The sequence below is a fragment of the Saccopteryx leptura genome, chromosome 7 (assembly GCF_036850995.1).
Source record: "Saccopteryx leptura isolate mSacLep1 chromosome 7, mSacLep1_pri_phased_curated, whole genome shotgun sequence".
NCBI lineage: Eukaryota > Metazoa > Chordata > Mammalia > Chiroptera > Emballonuridae > Saccopteryx > Saccopteryx leptura.
This window is the reverse complement of record NC_089509.1, coordinates 88520316-88543648: the sequence shown is the minus strand read 5'-3', so window position 1 is coordinate 88543648 and position 23333 is coordinate 88520316. Positions and strand designations below refer to the sequence as shown.

General features: G+C 39.9%; 1 protein-coding gene across 2 annotated transcripts; it reads right to left on the bottom strand.

The window, feature by feature from the left end:
- Positions 1–1030: 1030 nt before the first annotated feature.
- On the bottom strand, positions 1031–22917 carry WDR12 (WD repeat domain 12). 2 transcript variants are annotated; one of them, XM_066344902.1, is made up of 14 exons: positions 22857–22917; positions 22172–22237; positions 18702–18796; positions 14485–14579; positions 13195–13301; positions 12184–12299; positions 11603–11757; positions 10272–10317; positions 8539–8624; positions 6340–6480; positions 6108–6213; positions 5826–5958; positions 2198–2270; positions 1031–1397 (listed from the first exon to the last, which is right to left on the bottom strand). In XM_066344902.1, exons 2-14 carry the CDS (start codon positions 22210–22212, stop codon positions 1320–1322), a joined length of 1272 nt encoding a protein of 423 aa, XP_066200999.1. In that variant the 5' UTR covers positions 22213–22237; positions 22857–22917; the 3' UTR covers positions 1031–1319. The 2 variants fall into 2 exon arrangements, with proteins under 2 accessions (XP_066200999.1, XP_066200998.1); XM_066344901.1 differs by lacking the exon at positions 22857–22917 and adding an exon at positions 22444–22615.
- Positions 22918–23333: the final 416 nt, after the last annotated feature.

Genomic DNA, 23333 nt, shown 5'->3' with positions numbered 1-23333 from the left:
CCATCAACAGATGAATGGATAAGGAAGTGGTGCATATATACAATGGAATATGATTCTGCCATAAAAAAGAATGAAATCTTGTCATCTGCATAGACCTAGAGGGTATTGTGCTAAGTGAAATAAGTTGGAGACAGACCAATGCCAGATGATTTTACTTATATGTGGAATGTAAAAAACAAAATCGAACAAGTAGAACAGAAACAGATTTATAGATAAAGAGAGTATTTTGATGGTTGCCCAAGGTAAGGCGGTTTGGGGGAATGGGCAAAAATGGTGAAGGGATTAAGAAGTACAAATAGGTAGCTACCAAATAGTTACGGGGATGTAAAGTACAGCATAGGGAATATAGTTTATTATACTGTAATACAGTAACTATACGTGGTATCAGATGGGTATTACATTAATTGGGGTGATCAGATTATACATCTGAAATGAATATAGTATTTTATGTCAACTCTAATTTAAAAACTTTTAAAATTAAAACAAAGTAGATATATTGCATTAGAGTCTAGTGATAAGAACAAAGTGATTTGCCATATATTACTCAGAAGCTGAAGTGTTCTGCTTGAGGAATGCCAGTCTATTCAAGATGGAAGTCATGTTTTAAGAAAACATTTACTTTAAATATTTGGTAGATAACGTATGAATTTAGATAAATGCTAATGATATAAAATTTGTATTACAGAATGTTTGTAAACTGACTGAAAGGTTTGGTCTAAAATATCTATTCTTTTATATACACAGTACACAGTGATAGATGGAGTCCTGGTTACCAATATGCAGTTTCTAAAGGATTCTGACATATCTTTATATGAAGTACTTACGGTATTTCAACAAATTCTTTAAAAACTGGCAACATGTAGATGTCTAATACCTACAAAGTCATTACAGTTAAACATCACTTATTTTACCAAAATAAAATTGTGTATTTCTAAATTTTTCTCTTATTAGCTTTTTAGATCCCTTTTAAAAACAGCTACCTTAAAAACGTTGTTTCTCCATCAGAAATAAAAAAAAACTGGACAAGTACTGTATTTTTAATTTATGCTTTTATGGTATTTCAAAAGCAAAACTTAATGCAAACCAATACTTTCAAAAAGTAATAATAAACTCAGTTTAATTTCAAGAGTTTGCCTAAGGTAGACAATGCAAGCCACATTTTATATTTTATAAATGCAAACTCTTGTATAATAAATACAAAATAAAGAAAAAGACAGTAATAACTATTACCAGGGGTGATCTGCATTGATATAATCTGAGTATTTTCTATCAATTACATTTATAGAAAGAATCTCTGTAGTCAACTTCATCATTCACTTTTATGCCCCCACATGGGAAGTGGTAGGTGAGTATTTGTACGAATACAACTTATTGTCTGCTCCTCCACTCAGAAGTAACTGCATAAAAGGGGAGGGAAAAAAACACAAACAGAAGTAAAGGCAGTTATTTCATATGCTAGTAAACCTACATAAATACTGGTGATTCTGATTATCAGCAATCATGAATGAGCAGTTAACTTGCATTGAGAGTTAATAGTTAAATGGACTGATCACATCAATTTTTACTACTTATTATAATATATTAAAGTTTTAAAAGGGATCAACTGAATTTGGTTAAGGAATGATTTGCTACTGTACTTTCTATGAAGCATTTGCTAAGAAATGTAATAAAAAGTTTGAAGGGTAATATAGTTTAACCCATTTAAGAAAATTAAGTTTTTAAAGGACAGCACATTAATTGTTTGTGGGTAAATGGATAACAAATTATTCAAGTAGCCCTAGGCCCTATATTTGAATTCATAGGCATAAGAGCTTATGTATATACAGTACATAAAAATAATTGAACTGTAATTCTTTAAACACATTTTATCTAGATTTATTATATAAGACTTATCTAAATGAGAAATACTTTGATCCAATTAGTCTAAATTAGCAAGTTTATGGACTTGAAAGATTTCATTAAAATATTCATGAGAAATAAACTGCTTCATAATCCTCAAATTTTACTATTCTTAATAATAAAAGACATATTTGTTTCTTCTTTGAATATAAAAATTTTATGAATAGTAATAATGGAAACTTAGAATACAGAATTATAAATATCAGACAAATTGAAACTATTAACTCCATAAACACAAGTTCCAGATTTAGTTAAATAGTATATTTTCCTCTTCACAAAATAACTGATGATTTCTTACCCCTGTATCTGTCCAGTCCACACTCAGAACTTTGTCTTCATGTGCAGCCAAATCATAGAGAGGAGCCTTACAACTAAAAGATGAAAAGGTTGACTTGTTATATGTATTTCATAATATTAAAACAAACATACGAATAATCACGTATACTTTCCTGAAAACTAAAGAGTTCACCATCCTTGACTCTATAACCACTTAGTATTAAAATTCTGCGTATATGCCTGACCAGGCGGTGGTGCAGTGGACAGAGCATCGGACTGGGATGCAGAGGACCCAGGTTCGAGACCCCGAGATCCCCAGCTTGAGTGCGGACTCATCTGGTTTGAGCAAAGCTCACCAGCTTGGACCCAAGGTCACTGGCTCGAGCAAGGGGTTACTTGGTCTGCTGAAGGCCCATGGTCAAGGCACATATGAGAAAGCAATCAATGAACAATTAAGGGGTAGCAACGAAAAACTAATGATTGATGCTTCTCATCTCTCTCCGTTCCTGTCTGTCTGTCCCTATCTATCCCTCTCTCTGACTCTCTCTCTGTCTCTGTAAAAAATAAAAAAAAATTAAAAAAATAAAATAAAATAAAAAATAAATTTAAATTCTGCGTATATACTTGACCACCGCTCCTGTTTTTCCTGTATCCTTAGCCAACGGCCAAGATTTTGTACAACAAATATATTCAGGAAAATATGCTATGTATTTGTAAAAACTTATACTCAGGCCCATTTTCACACTTTCTTGATTACTTTTATCAATGAATCATGACTTGATGTATCCTTTCTCTATCCATCTATATGCTCATAACTCCCAAATTTATATATTAGCCAAACTTCTCCCAGGTTTGGTATATATATTCAATTGGCTGACACACAGAATGTCTATGGGCATTACAAGTTTAAAACAATCAAAAGACTCTTGATTTTTACTATCAAACCTCTTTTTCTACTCTTTCCCATCACAGCAAATGGCACCAATAATCATCTAATTGTTCAGTAGACTATATGGACATTATCCTAGATTCCTAGGATCTAGGAATCCTGCCTAAGAGCTATCTTCAAAATATACCTAAAAGTCAACCACTTATCTCTGATGATACCTCCATAGTCTAAATCATCATTCTCTGTCTCTTAAATTATAATACTGGCCTCTCTGCTTTCATTCTTGCTCCCCTGCTCAACAACCTCCAAAGTCTTCATCACACTTAGAATGAAACCCAAATTCCTTACCATAGCTCACAAGGTCCCGCTCAGTATAACCACTACTTGCCTCGTGTACTGCCACTCTCCTCCGCGCTTACTCCACTCCATCAACACTGGCTTTCTTGCTATTTTAACAATATGCAAATATTTTCTGCACCTTGTCTGCTTTTACCTCTGCCATTATCTGTGCATGTCTCATACCATCACCTTGTTCAATTCACTATTCGAATACCACTTTCAGAGAGGCCTTCCCCAAATAAGTGTCCTTTTACTCTGCTTTATTTTCTTCATAGCATTATGAAGAAAGTATCATATAGGATGTACTATATGAAGAAAGTATATAGTATACTATTATGAGAAAGTATATGATAATTGCTATATAAAGTATCCAATTAAAATGTATACCAGCCCTGGAGGGTTGGCTCAGTGGTAGAGCATTAGCCTGGCGTGTGGATGTCCTGGGTTAGATTCCTGGTCAGTGCACACAGGAGAAGCAATCTTCTGCTTCTCCACCCCTCCCCTTTCTTTCTGTCTCTTCTCCTCTCCTGCTCCCACAGCCACAGCTCGACTGGTTCAAGTGAGTTGGCCGACTGGTTCGAGCAGGTTGGCCCCTGGAAATGAGGATGGCTCTGTGGCCTCACCTCAGGCGCTAAAAATAGCTTGGTTAGTGAACAATGAAAAATGTCCCAGATGGGCAAAGCATTGCCCTGTAGGGAGCTTACCAGGTGAAATCCTGTCAGAGAGTATGCAGAAGTCTGTCTCTCTGCCTCCCCTCCTTTCACTTAATTAAAAAAAAAAATGTATATACCTTCTAGATATTAATAAATCATATGTCATACAGTAATATAAGGAGTTAGAAAGCAGATTTAGGGTAAATAACACGTATTTGGTTAATGCCTCTCCATCTTACTTGTCAAAATAGACAAATTGTGTATGCTTTTTATTGAGAATGTGCTGAATATATTAGTATCATAGCACTAGCCCATGAATAAAAAAGACATCTTTACTATCTGCTTATCTTTAAAAAATATATAAAATACATAAAATAATATGTATGTGTGTGTGTATATATTTTTAAGTGAGAGCAGGGTAGATAGTGAGGAAGGCTCCCACAGGTGCCCTGACTGGGACCCTCCCAGCCACCTCCGTCTTGGGATGCTTGAATCAACTGAGCTATCTTCAGTGCCTTGGGCCAATGCATGAACCAACCAAGGTATCCTCAGCACCTGAGGCTAATGCTTGAACCAACTGAGCCACTGGCTGAAAGAGGGGAAGAGGGAAAGAAGAAGGAGAGGAAGAGAAAGAGGAGAGGGGGAAGGGTGGAGAAGCAGACTGTCACTTCTCATGTGTGCCCTGACCAGGAATTGAACCTGGGACATGCATATGCCAGGCCAACGCTCTATCCACTGAGCAAACTAGACAGGGCCTAAAAATACATTTTTAAATTTAATGTTTCTTTAACATAATTTATAATTTAATCACAGTTCTATTTATTCAGAGACCACTGGCTTTTACTTCTATAGTTATATTTATATTAAGGTCCAGGATAATTTCACTAAATTCTATTTTATCCTGTATCATATAACAGTGTCAAAAAGATGGATTTTATAAACGTGTGTTTTTTGTTTGTTTGTTTGGGGTTTTTTTTGTATTTTTCTGAAGCTGGAAACGGGGAGAGACAGTCAGACAGACTCCCGCATACGCCCGACCGGGATCCACCCGGCACGCCCACCAGGGGCGACGCTCTGCCCACCAGGGGGCGATGCTCTGCCCCTCCGGGGAGTCGCTCTGCCGCGACCAGAGCCACTCTAGCGCCTGGGACAGAGGCCAAGGAGCCATCCCCAGCGCCCGGGCCATCTCTGCTCCAATGGAGCCCCGGCTGCGGGAGGGGAAAAGAGAGACAGAGAGGAAGGAGGGGGTGAGGGTGGAGAAGCAAATGGGCGCCTCTCCCATGCGCCCTGGCCGGGAATCGAACCTGGGTCCCCCGCACGCCAGGCCGACACTCTACCGCTGAGCCGACCGGCCAGGGCTTTTCTTTTTTTTTTTTTTGGCAAAAAACTGTCACAAATTCTTTCAGATTGCAAAAAACAAATTAACATGAGGAAAATTCATTTGATCCTGATTTTTCTTTTTGTTATCAATACTTAGCATTCCAGCCCTGGCAGGATGGCTCCATTGGTTGGAGCACTGTCCCAACCCGCAGAGGTTGCTGGTTTAATCCCCAGTTAGGGCACACACAGGAACAGAGCCATGTTCATATCTCTCTCTCTCTCTCTCTCTCTCCCTCTCTCTCTCCCTCTCCCTCCCTCCCTCCCTCCCTCGCTTCCTAAAATCAATAAATAAAAATTAAAGTATTTTATCATTCCAGTAGTCATTTCACCTTCTCCATATACAACAGGCAATTGATCTATTTCTTCTGTGGACTGTAAATAGGATTTACCTTCTTGTATCCCACAGCTTGACCATGTTATCCAAAGAACCTGAGATCAGCTGCTGCTCATGGGTTGGAGACCACTTTACTGCTGTGACCCAGCCTGTATGTGAGGTTAGGGACAGTGACACCAGGGAACCATCTGCACAAAGCAAAAAAGAAAACTATTATTAAATTTTAGAACTAAGCAGAATAAATCTAAAAAAGCAGAAAATTGCCTTTTTATACCATCTCTAGTGAAAAGAGAAGTTGTTATTTACACAGTTTTCTGCAGTGCTTTACATGACTCACCTTTAGTTCGGGGATCCCACAGTCTGATATGCCTATCTGTGCTTCCAGATGCTAAACGTTTACAAAGTGGAGAATAGGAGATACAATTAAACACTTTATTTCCTGTCTGGAAAAAAAAAAAAAAAAGGAAAGGACATTTAACCATGGGTGGGCTAGAAGTAATCATTTCTAGAAGCTTATCGTTTAAAAGCTCAAAGTTAATCAGAGAACCACTGAATTTATTAAGTCTTACCAAAGTTGACTTAAGACTGCCAGACTCAACATCCCACACTCTAATTGTGTGGTCCCAGGATGCACTGCAGATTTCTTCAGCATCTGACCACAACACTGAGGAAATGGCTTCCTTGTGGCCAGAGAGCGTCACTATGGGCGTCTAGAAATGAAAGACACCGAAAGGGAAAGCACGTTTAGTTCAGAGCAGCTGAAACAGTAACAGTAGCTGGTACTTCTGAAGCCCATATGGCGGATAGTGTGTCAGGTGCTTTGGCTTGCGTATCCTGCTTATTTCTTCTTTACAACGATCCTCCAAGACAGGTATTTCTGTTTTAATTTTATAGCTAGAGAGAGTGAAGCTGAGAAAGGTAACTTGCCAAGGTCATACAAGTTTTAAGTGGCAGATTTAAAATTGAACCCAAATGATTACTCCACTATATTCTGCTGCTTCCTCATCTGGTCTACTTTTCATTTTGAGATAGAAGTATTAATATGAATACTAACTCTTTTCACCTGTTACATGTAGAAGTTAGTAGAAGCACCTCTGGGGTTAGATCTAGGTTTGAGTCAAAGTGCTGCAATTTTCTCTCTTCCAAGTTAAATTAATCTAAATAGGTTATTCTTACCACTTTATTTTCTTAGCATCCAACCTTTAAATGTCCATGGCTCATTAATATTCCAAAATCTCTACTATCTTTCTCAAATTAAAACCCCAAATTAGGTATAGTGTCTGTCTTAAATATAAATAACATGTGATAGAGAGAGGGGAAAAATTCTGAAATGAGAATAATCTACTTTTGTAACTTTGTTATATATGGCCTCCTTAAATATTATTACCTCATCTGCAGTATGAGGGGTTATAGTAGTAGATCAGAGATCAGCGAAGTTTTTTGATAACGGTTCAGAAAAGAAATTTTTTAGCTTTTCTGGACCACATACCGCCTCCGTTGCATATTCTTTGTTTTTAAAACCTCTTTAAAATGTAAAAAACACTCTTAGTAGTACAAAATTAGGCCACAGCCCAATTAGTTGTTGAGTTATATTTTGCTTATTCCTGGACCAAATGATCCCTAAGGTTTCTCTTTTCAGCTCTAAAATTTTCCCATAAAAAAAATAAAGAAACCTGATACAAGAGCCTATACACAAATTTTTATCACATTTTTATTTATGACTGTTAAATTGGAAACAACCCACATATACTTCAACTGGTGAGTGATTAAATCAACTACTGTATATCCATACAGAAGAATACTACTCAGCTTTTAAAAGGAATAAACCATGATACCAATAACCTGGGTATATCTCTGGTGAGGGATGAACCTCAAATGCATTGTGCTATACGGAAAAAAAAAGCTAGATGCAAAAGTCTATATACTGTGTGATTCCATTTCTGATAGGAAAGGAGAACAAGCCAGTGGTTGCAGGGTATAGACGCAGAGGGGAAGGGTTGACTATACCAGTAGGCAGCCTGAGTTTTAGGGGATGATGAATTGTTCTGTATCTTGATTATGTGGTAGCTGCATATTCAATGCATTTATCAAAATTCAAAAGCTATATATCAAAGAATAAATTTACATATGTGTAATTTTTTTTAAAAGACAGAAAAGTCAACTTTGGTCCTGTTACTTAAGTAGAACAGTTCTTCAGGGAATAAGGCGATTTTTGAGAGAAAATAAGGATTAAAAACCTTTACATAACTTTAGTGCAAGCTCTAACAACGGCAAGATCCTACTTCAAAATGTACCACGAGCCCTGGCCGGATGGGTCTGGATAGAGTGTGGTCCTGGCACACCAAGGTCACGGGTTTGATCCCCGGCTGGGGCATGCATGGAGAAGCAATCGATGAGGGCACAACTAGATGGAACTAAGTAGAACAACAAGTTGATGCTTCTCTCTCTCCCTAACTCCTTCTCGCTCTCAAATCAATGGAAAAAAGTTTTTTAAATGCACCATGTGATAAAATATATTAGCTAAATAGTCAGCCTACCAGTCTGTAAGCCTGACACAATGCTACTACATCCAATGAGTCAGATAAATTTAGCCTAGGAACAGGAGTATTTCTGATAAAAATTTACAAATCTACTGAAAGAAGGCTTAATTATGGTTGAAGCAGCAAGGTGAGACGAAAGGAAATTTAAATAAGAAAGATCATATTAAATTATCTTCTATTTGTCAATACAAACTTAAGCCAAGTATAGTAGTTCTCACAAATACTTGCCCTCGTTAGTCCCAACTGCTCTGTTTTCTGTTTCTTTCTTGGCCGATTTGTTGATTCCTCCATTTCATCTTCTTCATCTGTAGGAACTATATCATAGAGAATTAGAACAGATATATTTTTAAAATTTATTCATTGACTTTAGAGCGACAGAGAGGGGAAGAAAGGGCGGTAGAGGGAGGGAGAGAGAGAGAAACATTCATTTGTTGTTCTATTTATTTGTGCACTCACTGGTTGCTTCCCGTGTGTGCCCTGAACTGCAACATTGGTCTTTTGGGACGATGCTCTAATTGATTGAGCTAATAGGCCAGGGCCAGATTTTATATTTTTAAAATTTATAGTAAACATTGACTGCAAAGTCTCAAAAAATTCTTACATTCTGGGTGTATACTTTCTCCACATTATCTCAATTGACTAGAAAGACATTCCTACTCATTTATGGGTTAATAGAAAATTATACATAAAAACAATACTTGGGTTACCAATCTTCCAAAAGACGAAAGTAAAAAGTAAAGACATTAAAATCCTAGAACCTAACCAGTTTGAGATCTTGCTATGTCTTCAAGAACTTCTTACTACTATCAAGGTACCTTCCTCTGAGCGTCCTCCCTCCTCTTCCTACTCTAACTGTTTCTTCTCTGTTTTCAAAGTCAGAAGTTTGGTAAAACTGTATTAAACATTTTATTTTAAGTAAACCAGCTTAAAAATTACTCAGAAGGTATTTTTGTTTATTTCCAGGTTTCTGAGTAAGAGAATTCAGGCAGTTAATGACCCACTGCACCAGACATATTGTGGACACCTGCAGCAATTCAGTGACACTGTCCGCTAAATAAGGGGATTGTGGGGTAGAAAACCATTTTTTTTTTAAGTGAGAGAGACAGAGAGACAAGACAGAAAGGGAAAGATGAGAAGCATCAACTCATAGTTGTGTCACTTTAGTTGTTCACTGACTGATTGCTTCCCATACATGTCTTGACTGGGGGGCTCAAGCCAGCAACCATGGGGTCATGTCTATGCCACTCAAGCTGGCAACCCTGCACTCAAGCTGGACGAGCCCGCGCTCAAGCCAGATGAGCCTGTGATTAAGCCGGTAACTTTGGGGTCCCGACCTGGGACCTCAGCATCCCAGATCAACACTCTATCCACTATGCCACCACTGGTCAGGCAAAAAACATTTTGAAACAAAATGAAATATACTAATTTTTCTCTACACTATGCTCTTTTGTGTCCTACAAAGCCCTGGTCCATTTTTATGTTAAAATATGGGTTAAGCCCTGGCCGGTTGGCTCCATGGTAGAGCGTCGGCCTGACGTACAGGAGTCCCAGGTTGATTCCCGGCCAGGGCACACAGGAGAGGCGCCCATCTGCTTCTCCACCCCTCCCCCTCTCCTTCCTCTCTGTCTCTCTCTTCCCCTCCCGCAGCCAAGGCTCCATTGGAGCAAAGTTGGCCCCTGCGCTGAGGATGGCTCCATGGCCTCTGCCTCAGGCGCTAGAGTGGCTCTGGTTGCAACAGAGCAACGCCCCAGATGGGCAGAGCATTGCCCCCTGGTGGGTATGCTGGGTGGATCCCGGTCGGGTGCATGTAGGAGTCAGTCTGACTGCCTCCCCGTTTCCAACTTCAGAAAAATACAATATATATATATATATATATATATATATATATATATATATATGGGTTAAAAAGAAATCTTTCACTGAAATTCTTGAAATATCATTAAAAGAAATATTTGATTTACCTGTAGACCAGATCTTTAGCATCTTATCCCAGGAACCACTGCAAAACTAAAGAGATATACATGAAGGGAAACCGAGTTTGTAGTATAATCCATATTATTTGCCCTGTTATTTCCTGCTATTTAACGTAAAACCTTTACTTTGCTCTGAAAGCCTTACTAATATGGCACCATCTGCCTGTCTTCCTAGTCTCCTGAAAGTTGTACCTTCAATCTCATGGCAACAGAAGGAGCTGCCATCCCTGTATGGCCTGGTGCCCTGGCCATCGTTGCTTAGATCAGGGTGGACAACTGACCTCCAGTAGGCTAACAGGTCTCTTTCTCCTTCAGGACCTTTTTCTTTTTTTGAAAACTTGTAATCCAGAGAGTGGAGTTAGTCTTTTTCCAGGGACTAATGGTACAGGATGTAAAACCTGGGAATATTGAAGGCCAGTTTCTATTGCCATGTGGAAAAAGCAAGTTTGAGGTAAGAGAAAATAAAGTCAACTTGGGGAGACAAGAGGGCGGGGGTGTGCTGGCCACATTCAAGCCTCCACGCCTCGGTTCCTGAGACCCAAATGCACCATCTCCCTGCTCATGATGTGGTTATTCACTCTTCCTTGGCTCTCACAATCTTTAAGCTGAAAAAATTTTAAGATGAGTTCCTGTTTCTTATAGCTACAACATAGGGTGCAATTAATTCACTTAAGTTTGGACTTGACAACATGTAAACCTTTTGATGGCTCAAATATGAATAATCATAAATCTTTAACTTGGAATGCATCAAATGCCCTCTGTAACGCTAACTGGCAAAGAAATGCTGAAGAAACACTTTTAGGGAACTTTCACACAGTATGAGAGGCTGTAATTTCTCATAAATCAATATAGTGTTGCCTTCGGGTTTATTTCCTGTTAACTAACTTGCCGTTTTGTTAGAATAAAGAGTAGATCAGCAGTAATAGTAAAACGATCTCTATTAACAGTAACTTTAGTGTATGCTATGGCTTATTAGATGAACTAGACATTTTCAATTGATGACAGCACTGTGAGTGGCTGAAACATTGAAAATGTCAATCACTAAGATTTAAGTCTATATAAAGAAATTGCTTGTTTATCTGAATTCTTAAAACTTTCTGCAATTCATATGAAGTTCTAACACAGATACCCAGACTAAGGAAGTGAGTTTCTGATCTTTTATTGTATGAGTAGTTACTTTTTGGTTTCAAATCATATTCTTCAGTCACCAATTGTGAAGAAAGTAGGCCAATCACAATGAATATATGTAGAGAAAATATTTCTGCATGAGAAGTTCAAAGTGTAACTCAACCCAGTGCTGATAATGAAGAGCTCCTTACTTTGGTTCCTGTGCTATCAACAGCGATGGAGTCCACACTCCCGGCGTGGCCTCGGCAGCAGTGCAGGGCTTTCGCTTTGTTTCTCTCGACACTCCACTCCCACAGGAGAATAGTCTGATCCAGGGAGGCACTCAGCAGCAGGCAAGACAAGTTGTCTGAGGAAAGGAGGGCACAAGAATAAGAAACAAGCTAGTACAAAAATTTAAAATACACCGTGTTCTGAAACTAAAGAATTGGTTATTGTTGGGACAAAGGTTAAAAATATATAAAAGCTCATTATGTCCACCTTTGAAAAAGAAACTTACAGTATAGTCTTCAAAAATACTGTAAAAAATGAGTTTAACACACTTAGTTCCAACTTGAAAATATGTATTATCTGATAGAATTTTAGAAAGGATGCACTTCTATGAACATACAAATTTTTTTAATATAGTCCTTTACTTCTTGAACACTGTATTTTTAAAAGACCGCACAATGACTGAGGCATGAGACGTTTCCTACCCTCTGTTCTGCCTCAGCACTTAGAATGGCTTATTTCTAGTCTCTGTCCAGTATTCCTCTCAGTTTAGGCAGAGTCATACCTTTTTTTACCCAGGCCACATCTTTTACAACATCTGTATGTCCCACAATTGTCATTATTGACTTTCCTTCCAAGGACCAGATCCGAGAAGTCTTATCATAAGAACCAGTCAAGATCCTGCAAGGAGAAAAAAAAATCCTTTGAAATACAAAAAGCAGCTTTTTCAAATCCTGAAATCAATTATATATATTTATAAAGCAATGACAAAGTCAATCTTGAGGACTGTACTTTTAAACTCTCCTTTAATAAGATTAAGATTTCAAAACACACTGGAGTGGATCAGAAGATGTTACATTTGGCTTTTCTTGACCTGCTAAGAATAAACACACAGCGGACAAATCCTAGATTTTATTTTTAGTGCCGTTATAAATACTACAACTCTCAGGAAAGCTAAGCAAGTTGCCTATAAAACCTAACAATGGTTTAACCAATGAAAACCATTAAAAAGAAAAACAGTAAAACCAGTTAAAGTAAAAAATAAAACCAGTAAAAATATAACTGTGTAACAGCCCCAGGGAGAAATTCTTTGAATGTAAGCTACCACTATATACCACTCTTGATGTGGTTTTCTACAAGTAAGGGCAGTGGGGGTCTGCTCTGAGCCACCCACAACTTCTTGATTGCAGTCTGCCCATTTTAGCCCTAAAGCAGCACGACCTGCGTCTTCATGGTAGCAGGCCAGGAGAAACGTGACGACAAAGGATCCCCCCCAACACATACTACATCCTTGGTCTTAAGAAACAACATACTTGTATCAAACAAATGCCCTAACCCTTGACCTATTCAAAATAAAAATGTCACTACATCTTGACACCGAAAAGAAAGCTTACTAATAGATCTTTCTTCTTAACTACGGTGACTGTAAAGATCCTTTGGTATGGTCACTGATACCTGTATCACAAATTACTTTTACAAAGGACAGAGAAATCAGAGAATAGTCTCATCGTGCACTTAAAAAGACTGATCAAGGTGGCATACAAAGAAGGATACAAGAACATTCATCCAGCAATACCATTCCTCTGCCCCTTTGATTGAACTGATCCAGTCATCGTGGAACAGGCACTGCTCTGGCTGAGGTGCAGTATACTTCACCACGTATTCGAGTTCCACAACCTCTTCCTGGTCACAGAGAGAAATCAGAAATCAGTCAGGCGGTACAATCTTAAAAGGTATATTCTGAAGATAAAGGACTCCCAGATTAATAAATCTTCATGTTTGTCCCCCCTTCATAACCCAGAAAATTTGGAGCCATACAAAATGTGAAAAATTTTATTTGATGTAACTATGCTATGAAGAACATTAAGAAATATTAATGACCTCTGAAAACTTTTGCTAAAAGTGGGGGGAAAAATATAAGAAACTTTAAATTATAAATCACAAAAGCATATTGTTAAATGGGTACAGAGCTTCTGTTTAGGATGATGAAAAGCAGGCATCCCCAAACTGCGGCCCCCTGAGGCCATTTATCTGGCCCCCCGCCATACTTCCGGAAGGGGCACCTCTTTCATTGGTGGTCAGTGAGAGGAGCACTGTATGTGGCGGCCCTCCAACTGTCTGAGGGACAGTAAACTGGCCTCCTGTGTAAAAAGTTTGGGGACCCCTGATGAAAAGGTTCTGGAAATGGATAGTGGTGATGGTTGCAAAATATTGTGAATGTAATTAATGCCACTGAATTGTACTCCAAAAAAATGGTTAGAATGTCCTCCCAATATACAAAGCTTGCTTGTTTGATCCTGGGTCAGGGCACATACAGAAACAGATTAATGTTTCCATCTCTCTCTCTCTCCCTCCCTCCCTTTCTCTCTCAAATCAATAAATAAATTTAAAGAGTTCTTTAAAAAATGGTTATAAAATGATAAATTTCATGTCTATTTTACTATAGTTCTAAAAATTGCCCCCAAAATTGTTATAAAAGCAATATTAAGAAAAGTTTGAAAATTAGAGGAAAGGGAGAAAAATCATTCTAAATCACAATAACCTAATCTACTAGTGGTTATATGTGCACAGTCATTTTGTACATCTTTAGGAGCAGTAAGCATATATTTGCTATTTCCCTTTCTTGACAATTCTTGCACAGATACGAAGTTATCTTTCCATATTTATTCATCTATACTTCTTTACTAATTTACTCAAAGAAGAGAGGATTTCAAACTTGAATATATAGAAACTAAAGTTCAAATTCCGAGGAAAAAACAATAATCAAAAGGATCTTGGTTACTATAGATTTAGGCTGATTCTAAATGGAGTTTACCTGCATTATCTAATAATAGGTAAAATAGAGCTGGTAAGCATTTGAACTTACCGATGAGATGTTCTCCAGTTCCATGTGTTTGACCAAGGGCATTCGCAGAAACTGGCCCTTGATAAGGAAATCGAACTCCACATGTTTGTGGATCTCTAAAGAAAATACATAATAAAATTATCACTCTTAGGACCTGAAGTGGTATTGGCAGAGGTATATGAGACCCCAAAACAAAGAGGTGCCTATTATCCCAGTGTGGCCTCTGAGTTTCTCCAGAATTTCTCCATGGCACAATCAAGCCATGTATCCCAGTATAGTATGTGATTTTTTAAGAACAGAAATACTTTGTTCTGTTGGTAAAATTGTTGTTATTGTGGAGCTATATTTAGATTAAAAAAAAACCATTTTATTCTATGAAAAAATTTCAAATATATACAAACATAGAAATAACAAACGAATCCCCATCCACTAAACACACTTTGGCAATTACCCACTCGAGAAAGTTTTTTTTTTTTTAATTTTTTTAATTTTTTTTTTTTTTTTAATTTTTCTGAAGCTGGAAACAGGGAGAGACAGTCAGACAGACTCCCGCATGCGCCCGACCGGGATCCACCCGGCACGCCCACCAGGGGGCGATGCTCTGCCCATCCTGGGCGTCGCCATATTGTGACCAGAGCCACTCTAGCACCTGAGGCAGAGGCCACAGAGCCATCCCCAGCGCCCGGGCCATCTTTGCTCCAATGGAGCCTTGGCTGCAGGAGGGTGCAGGAGGGGAAGAGAGAGACAGAGAGGAAAGCGCAGCGGAGGGGTGGAGAAGCAAATGGGCGCTTCTCCTATGTGCCCTGGCCGGGAATTGAACCCGGGTCCTCCGCACGCTAGGCCGACGCTCTACCGCTGAGCCAACCGGCCAGGGCTCGAGAAAGTTTTGAAAAGAGCAGAGGAGAAGAAGTCAGTTTGTGCAGAGGCAGAGAGAAGCCATGTTGGCAAGGAAAGAGAGAGAAGCCAGTTTTGCAGGAGAGAGAAGCCATGTTTGCAGAGTGAGAGAAAGGAATGCAGAGTGCTGAAGAAGAAGCCATGTGCAGAGAGAGAGAAGGTGTGCAGATGGGGAACCAGAGCTGAGGGGCTTTGGCAAGCTCTGCTGAGACTGGTGGGGCCTTTGATTCTAGGAGGAACCGGAGAGATTCTCCTAGTTGTGGACGGATAATGTGTCAGGGTTTTGTGAGCTCTGAATGAATGAAGAGGGAAGTGTTTCCCCTGTGTGGTGTTTCTCCGCCAGTACAAGACTTTAATAAAGGAATGGCCCACCAAAAAAAAAAAAAAAAAAAAAGACAATTACCCACTCATGGACAATCATCTCTATGCTCCTTCCTCCACTCCCTCACTGCTTTATTCTTAAGCAAACCTCAGAAATGGTATCAGTTCATCTGTAAATCTTTAGTATGTATCTCCACAATATAAAGACTTTAAAAAGTCACGTTAAAATATTTCATAATTTTCTCTGTCAAATAGCCAATGTTCACATTTCCTTATTCCATAAATATTTTTTACAAGAAGCTTTTTAGAGTCAGCATCCAAAGTCCACAAATTATATTTAATATATTTTATAATAATGTTTATTTCCCTTGTCATTTATATATTTGTTAAAGAAACTGGGTCATCTGCCTTTTCATACTTCTTCTTACATTCTGGGTTTGATTGATTACATTTTTTTATTTTTTGAGAGAGGCAGGAAGAGAGAGAGAGAGACAGGTACATTGAGCTGCTCCTGTATGTGCCCTGACCAGGAAATCTAACATTGTATTTCCAAGGTATCATTGACCATGTTTCTCTATCACCTATATATCCTGTACATGAGGCAGACCTCAATCATTTCTATTAGGTTTCTCTGGTTTATCCTTTTGCATTTCCTATGGCATCACATCAGGAAGCATGTAACTTCATTATGTCTCTTTTTAAAATATTAAGACCCACCTCTTGGCTCAGATCAGGTATGATCCCTCCCATCATATTCTTTATCAGCCTTTTACCTAATTAATGGTTTTAGCAGCTACTGATAATCACTACTTGAATCCATTATTTCACTGGAAGTTACAATATACTTAAAATTCTTTATTCTTTCTGCACTTATTCGAGATAATCCGTCTGATATAAGAATTCTCTCTTTGTCTATTTGGACTGTTACTTTGTAAAAATCGGAAATCTAAATAATTTGCATCTTCAACTCAAGAGTGATGTCTTGGCTGTTCAGTTTATATAGAAAGACAAATCAATGTTTATCTACAAGTTTAAAAATATACAAGTATTTGTATAACAACAATCATATTGATATTGCAAAGCTTCTATTGCAAGAATAATTCTTATTCTAGTTCAAAGTTTTTAATGGGTAGAATATATGATATTTTTGAAATTTAGAAAAGTATGCATCAGAATCTCTATATATCCAATCCATAATGAAAGTAAAGACAGGGACTTCTTTAGAAAGAAAACACAATATGAATATCTCTTAATCAAGAACTACCAGTTGCTAGGCCCTGGCCGGTTGGCTCAGCAGTAGAGCATCGGCCGGGTGTTGGCCGGGCATATGGAAGTCCCAGGTTCAATTCCTGGCCAGGGCACACAGAAGAAGCACCTATCTGATTCTCCACCCTTCCCCTTCTCCTTTCTCCCTTACTCTCTCTTCCCCTCAAGCATCCAGGGCTCCACTGGACCAAAGTTGGCCCAGGTGCTGAGAATGGCTCCATGGCCTCTGCCTCAGGCATTAGAATGGCTCTGGTTGCAACAGAGCAATGCCCCAGGTGGGCAGAGCATCATCCCTTCCTGGGCATGCCGGTGGTTCTCGGTACGGCACATGTGGGAGTCTGTCTCTCTGCCTCCCTGCTTTTCACTTCAGAAAACAAACCAAAAACTACCACCTGCTACCAATGAAAAGATTGTAGACCCTGTCCCTGAAAAAACATCACCTCAAACTTACCAAAGTTTGGGGGCTATCTGAAGATGAAGGGGAAAGTATAAGGCATTAGTTTATACTTCTCACCTCCCTATCTCTCCAACTAGGGTACAAAAGAGCTTTGAAGTATCAGAAACATCTGCTTAATAATATGCTTGCCTCCAAATGGTATCTCCATTGACAGGTTTTGTTTTCAAAGATCACACCTGCCCTGGCCATAGAGCTCGGTTGGTTGAGCATCGTCCCAAAGCACAGAGGTTGCCTGTTTGATCCCCAGACAGGGCACTTACAAGAACAGATTGTTTCTGTTTCTCTCTTTCCCATAAATCAATAAAATAAACATTAAAAAATCACACTTTATATTTTCAATTTTTTTTAGAGAGAGTCAGGGACAGAAACGGAGAGATATGAGAAGCATCAACTCATAGTTGTGGCACCTTAGTTGTTCATTGTTGCTTTCTCATATGTGCCTTGACCGAGGGGCTTCAGCTGAACCACTGACACCTTGCTCATAACAGCAACATTGGGGTCAAGCCGGCAACCATGGGGTCATGTCTTTGATCCCATGCTCAAGCTGACAACCTCAAGGTTTCAAACCTGGGTCCTCAGTATCCCAGGCTGATGCTCTATCCACTGCGCCACCACAGGAACATTGATCTGTTCGTGTATGTGCCCTGACTGGTGATCAAACAGGCAACCTCTGTGCTTTGGGACAACACTACAACCAACTGAGCTATCTGGCCAGGGCTTATTTTCTTTTTTTTTTTTTTTTTTTTTTTCAGGGCTTATTTTCAATTTATTGTTTAAATTTTCTATTTCCTATTACAATTTTACTTTTTAAAAACCATCATATGGCCTTGGTCTGTTTGCTCAGTGGATAGAGTGTCAGCCTGGCGTGCGGATGTCCCAGGTTTGATCCCTGGTCAGGGCATACATGAGAAGCAACCATCTGTTTCTCTTCTCTTCCCTTTCCTCTCCCCTTCTCTCTCTCTCCGCTTCTCAACTCAGCTCTCTTTAGCACAATCACAATGCCTTGATTCCCTCTGTAACACAACTATTATAGTAAGATCTTTATTCCTGAATTGCAACCACCTTATCTCCATAGTCTTAAAAACAGATTAAACTGAAATATTTTCCTGAAAACCTTTATTTCAAAGCATTTTTCAAAGTATCATGTAGCTAGGAAACCCATATGTTATAAATGACACCATTATAAAATGCATGCAATATTATAAGGCCAAAAAAGGGAAATAAAATTAAAATGTGATAGAATTTATTGTAGTTAGTGATATTGTACCCTCTCCTAAGTTTTCAGAATATATATACCCACCATTTTTGGCCTGCAGCAATTTATTAATGATGTTACTAAGGTCAGCAATTTCAGAAGCTGCAGGAATTGAGAAGGGGACATCATCTACTGCATATCTATAAAGAAGAAATGAAACATTAAGATTAAGTCCACAGATTATTTTAACAAATATGTGTTTATTCATTTAACAAACATCGAGTGGGTATCTAATCCATGTAAGACACTTTGTTTTATAGGGTTAACAAAATAAATTAAGACGTGGTCTCAGTTCTCAGAAAGAGTTCAAGTCTGTTAACCAAACACAATGAAACTATATAAGAATAATGTCCTATATAATATAAAAATGGGAGAACAAATAAGCCATAGGTCATTTCAAACAGAGAAAAGAAGGACGGGTGAGCAGTGTCTGAAAGGATACACAGTGAAATATGGATAGACAGAAAGCAGGAGTCCAGGAAAGCAGGGAGCAGCAAAACAATAGCTAAGAGTTGTTAAATTGCCCACCCAGCCTATTCTAGAAAGTGTGATTTTGCTGTCAATAGCGACCAATGAAAAGACATAATGAGTATTGGTGAGAATGTGGAGAAATTAAACCCTTAGTCATTGCTGGAGGGAAATGTAAAATGGTGCTTTGGAGACATCTGACATTTCCTCAGAAAGTTAAGCAGGATCTTAACAGTTGATCCAGCAACTCCACTCCTAAGCATAAAACCAAGAAAAATGAAAATATATATACATACAAAAACTTATACGCAAATATTCACATTACCACTATTCATAATAGCCAAAAGGTATACACAACCCAAATGTCCATCAACTAAACAATGGAAACAATGTGGTATTACTCATATAATGGAATATTATTTGACCATAAAAAGGAGTGAAGTACTGTTTTATCCAGTTGGCTTAGTAGTGGAGCACCAGCCAGGCATGTGGATGTCCCAGGTCAATCCCCGGTCAGGGCACAAAGGAGAAGTAACCATCTGCTTCTCCATGCCCCCTCCCCCTTCTCTCTCTCTCTTCTCCTCTTGCAGCCATAGTTCAATTGATTCCAGCAAATTGGCCCCAGGCACTGAGGATGGCTCCCTCCAGCCTCTGCCTCAGGCACTAAAAATAGCTTGGTTGGGAGCATCGCCCCAGACTGGGGTGTAGGGGTGTTTGCCAGGTGGATCTTGGATGGGGCACATGCAGGAATCTGTTTCTCTCTCTTCCCTCCTCTCACTTGGGAAAGAAGGGGGAAAAAAAAAAAAGGAATGAAGTACTTATACATATTACAACATGTATGACACTTGGAGCCAGTCACTAAAGACCACATTATATATTTTACTTATATACAGGTATATATGACACACACATATACATATATATATTAGTTTATCTCAGGGGCTAAAATACAGTGGTCTATTTATTTCTTATTTCTTTTTTTTTTTTTTTAAATCTTACTTCTTAGATCCCACAGTTTATTATTTTTTTTAATTTTATTTTTTATTTATTCATTTTTAGAGAGGAGAGAGAGAGAGACAGAGAGAGAGAGAGAGAGGAGAGAAAGACAGAGAGAGAGAGAAGGGGGAGGAGCTAGAAGCATCAACTCCCATATGTGCCTTGACCAGGCAAGCCCAGGGTTTCGAACCGGCGACCTCAGCATTTCCAGGTCGACGCTTTATCCACTGCGCCACCACAGGTCAGGCCTATTTATTTCTTAAGACTTCAACAACAATAATAAAAATTTCAATTAGAAAAAGTACAGTGACCATGCTATTGCGTCATCACATTCCTTGAGAAGTAGTGAGGCTAAGTATGTATACTAATTAGCACTGATAATACAGTTTATGTATACTGTAATTAAAAATACAAAGAGTGAATATGATTTACCAGGTCAATTCGTAAAGCTACAAACACACCATAAAGCAGAATGTAATTAGGTTTCAAAGGAATGCTACAGACCTGGGAACTACTGTTAAAAATGTTTATATAAAATGCTGAGGTCGCCGGTTCGAAACCCTGGGCTTGCCTGGTCAAGGCACATATGGGAGTTGATGCTTCCAGCTCCTCCCCCCCTTCTCTCTCTCTGTCTCTCCCTCTCCTCTCTAAAAAAAAAAAGAATAAAAAAAAAATGGGCAAAAATGTTTATATATACATAGATGTATATATACACGCAGAGGTATATATACACACATTACGTATACTGGCATATGTATGTATGTATATACACACATTAACTAAACTGACTTCACACTCATCAAAAAAAAACAAAACAGTTCTGCCCTGGCCGGTTGGCTCAGTGGTAGAGCGTCGGCCTGGCGTGCAGAAGTCCCTGGTTCAATTCCCGGCCAGGGCACACAGGAGAGGCGCCCATCTGCTTCTCCACCCCTCCCCCTCTCCTTCCTCTCTGTCTCTCTCTTCCCCTCCCGCAGCCAAGGCTCCATTGGAGCAAAGATGGCCCCGGCGCTGGGGATGGCTCCTTGGCCTCTGCCCCAGGCGCTAGAGTGGCTCTGGTTGCGACAGAGTGACGCCCCCTGGTGGGCAGAGCATCGCCCCCTGGTGGGCGTGCCGGGTGGATCCCGGTCGGGCGCATGCGGGAGTCTGTCTGACTGTCTCTCCCCGTTTCCAGCTTCAGAAAAATACAAACAACAACAACAAAAACAGTTCTACTAACCCCCTAAAAGCTCTCCTTTCTAGCCTGGTTTAAAAAACATCGTTTATTACCTTGAAAAGAAAATGAAGCCTGACCAGGCGCTGGCGCAGTGGATAGAGCGTGGGACTGGGATGCGGAGGACCCAGGTTCAAGACCCTGAGGTAGCCAGCTTCAGCGCGGTTGGACCCAAAGTCGCTGGCTCGAGCAAGGGGTCACTCAGTCTGCTGTAGCCCCACCCTCAAGGCACATATGAGAAAGCAATCAATGAACAAATAAGGTGTCGCAACGAAAAACTAATGATGCTTCTCATCTCTCTCCGTTCCTGTCTGTCTGTCCCTATCTATCCCTGTCGCTGTACTCTCTGTCTCTGTAAAAAAAAAGTTGTGTTTTCCGAAACCGACACACCACTAGCAGACAGCCTGTAACGACGTGGTGCGTTGTTCAAATTACATAATCATTATGTCATAATGTGTTTCATCCAGAAAGCAAGCCATTCGAAGCCCTTCGGCCCCCCTGCATTCACAATTTAAATTGTATAGAGTCTGAGAAGCTCGGCAGTAAGGACGCGATATCAGAGTTCGGTCCCTGAGAAATCCTTGAAAGGTACCGCTTTCGATTAAGTGGAAAACACGCTCAACCGAGGAGTCCAGCAAAAAAAAAAAAAAAAAAAAAAAAAAAAAAAATATATATATATATATATATATATATATATATATATATATATATATATATTTATATACATATTAGGGGGTGGCAGTGTAAAAGTCAACACGGCAAAGTAGGGATCCACAAGGTCATACAGAAGGGGTCCTTGGAAAGGATCCCTAGTAAGGTGACAAGAGAGAAGCTTACTTACTTCTTGTTGTCAGTGAAGAAGCGTGTCTGGAGCTGAGCCATCGCGGGGAGTACACACAAAACTTGCCTACAGAAACGTACAGGGTAAAGAGTCAGACAACCGGCGCTCTGGTCCCTTAGGACTATAATAAGAGGCAGCTTCAAATTAGACTGCGCAGGGAAGCAGAAGCTGCAGTCCAAGACTGGGATTCCGCTTGCTACCCTCCGGCCTCCACAGCAAAGAGACCACGAGGCGGCCCTTTTACAGAGGCCCAGCCTACACACATCAACTACCTATTCCTAGATTTAGGAATCATCGATCAGGAAAGCATAGTCTTAAAGACAGCGTGTCCTTTAATATTTTTGGATTTCCTTTCATATATTTAGGCTTGTGATATAGTATGAAGATACAGAAACGCCCAATTCAAATTTGCTTCTCTTTCGCTCTTTCTTAACGTAAGAGGTTGTCTTTAGACCCGATACTTCAAACACAGCGCCTAGATACTACAACCCCCAGAAAGCAGCGCTTCTAAGACGCTGTAACAATAGGGAATTGTAGTCTTTTATTTATTTATTTTTGCCACGCTGCCCTCAGGGCATTTAACTTGCATTAAACCATCCCGACTCCAGCTAGATATGGATTCTATTTCCTGTGTCTTCAACTTTAATTTACTAAAGCCGTTTCACGTTTATTTTATCATACATACTACCGATTCTCCGAGGGATCCAGCCTCAAGCGAAGGAAGTGTAAAAAAAGAACGGCTCACAATAGAAAACGAACGACGGTGGCCGATAGTGGTCTTATCTCACGGTGCTGCGCTGCGCGCTCCCGAAAGGGAGGCGCCTGCGCATTGTGCTGGTCTCCATGGCGGGGCCTCCGAGCCAAGACGAGGTTGAGTAGACTCGTTTTGAATTTTCTCCCCTCTGCTCCAGCACTTTGTGGACTTCCCTCCTCGCCCTGTAGAGCTGGCGGCGGCGGCGGCGGAACTGGGGGAGTCCGAGGTTTGGCAGAGCTGTCTGCGCCGCCGGACTGGACGCTCCTTCCCACCCCACCCCCCTCTTTCTTCCTCCTGCCTCCTCCTCCATCACCTGCTGACCTGCGGGGTCGCTGAGCCGCCGCCGCCCTCGCCCCCAGCCGCAGGCGAGCCAAGCCGAGCCGAGCCCGGTGGCCGCTCCGCAGCCGC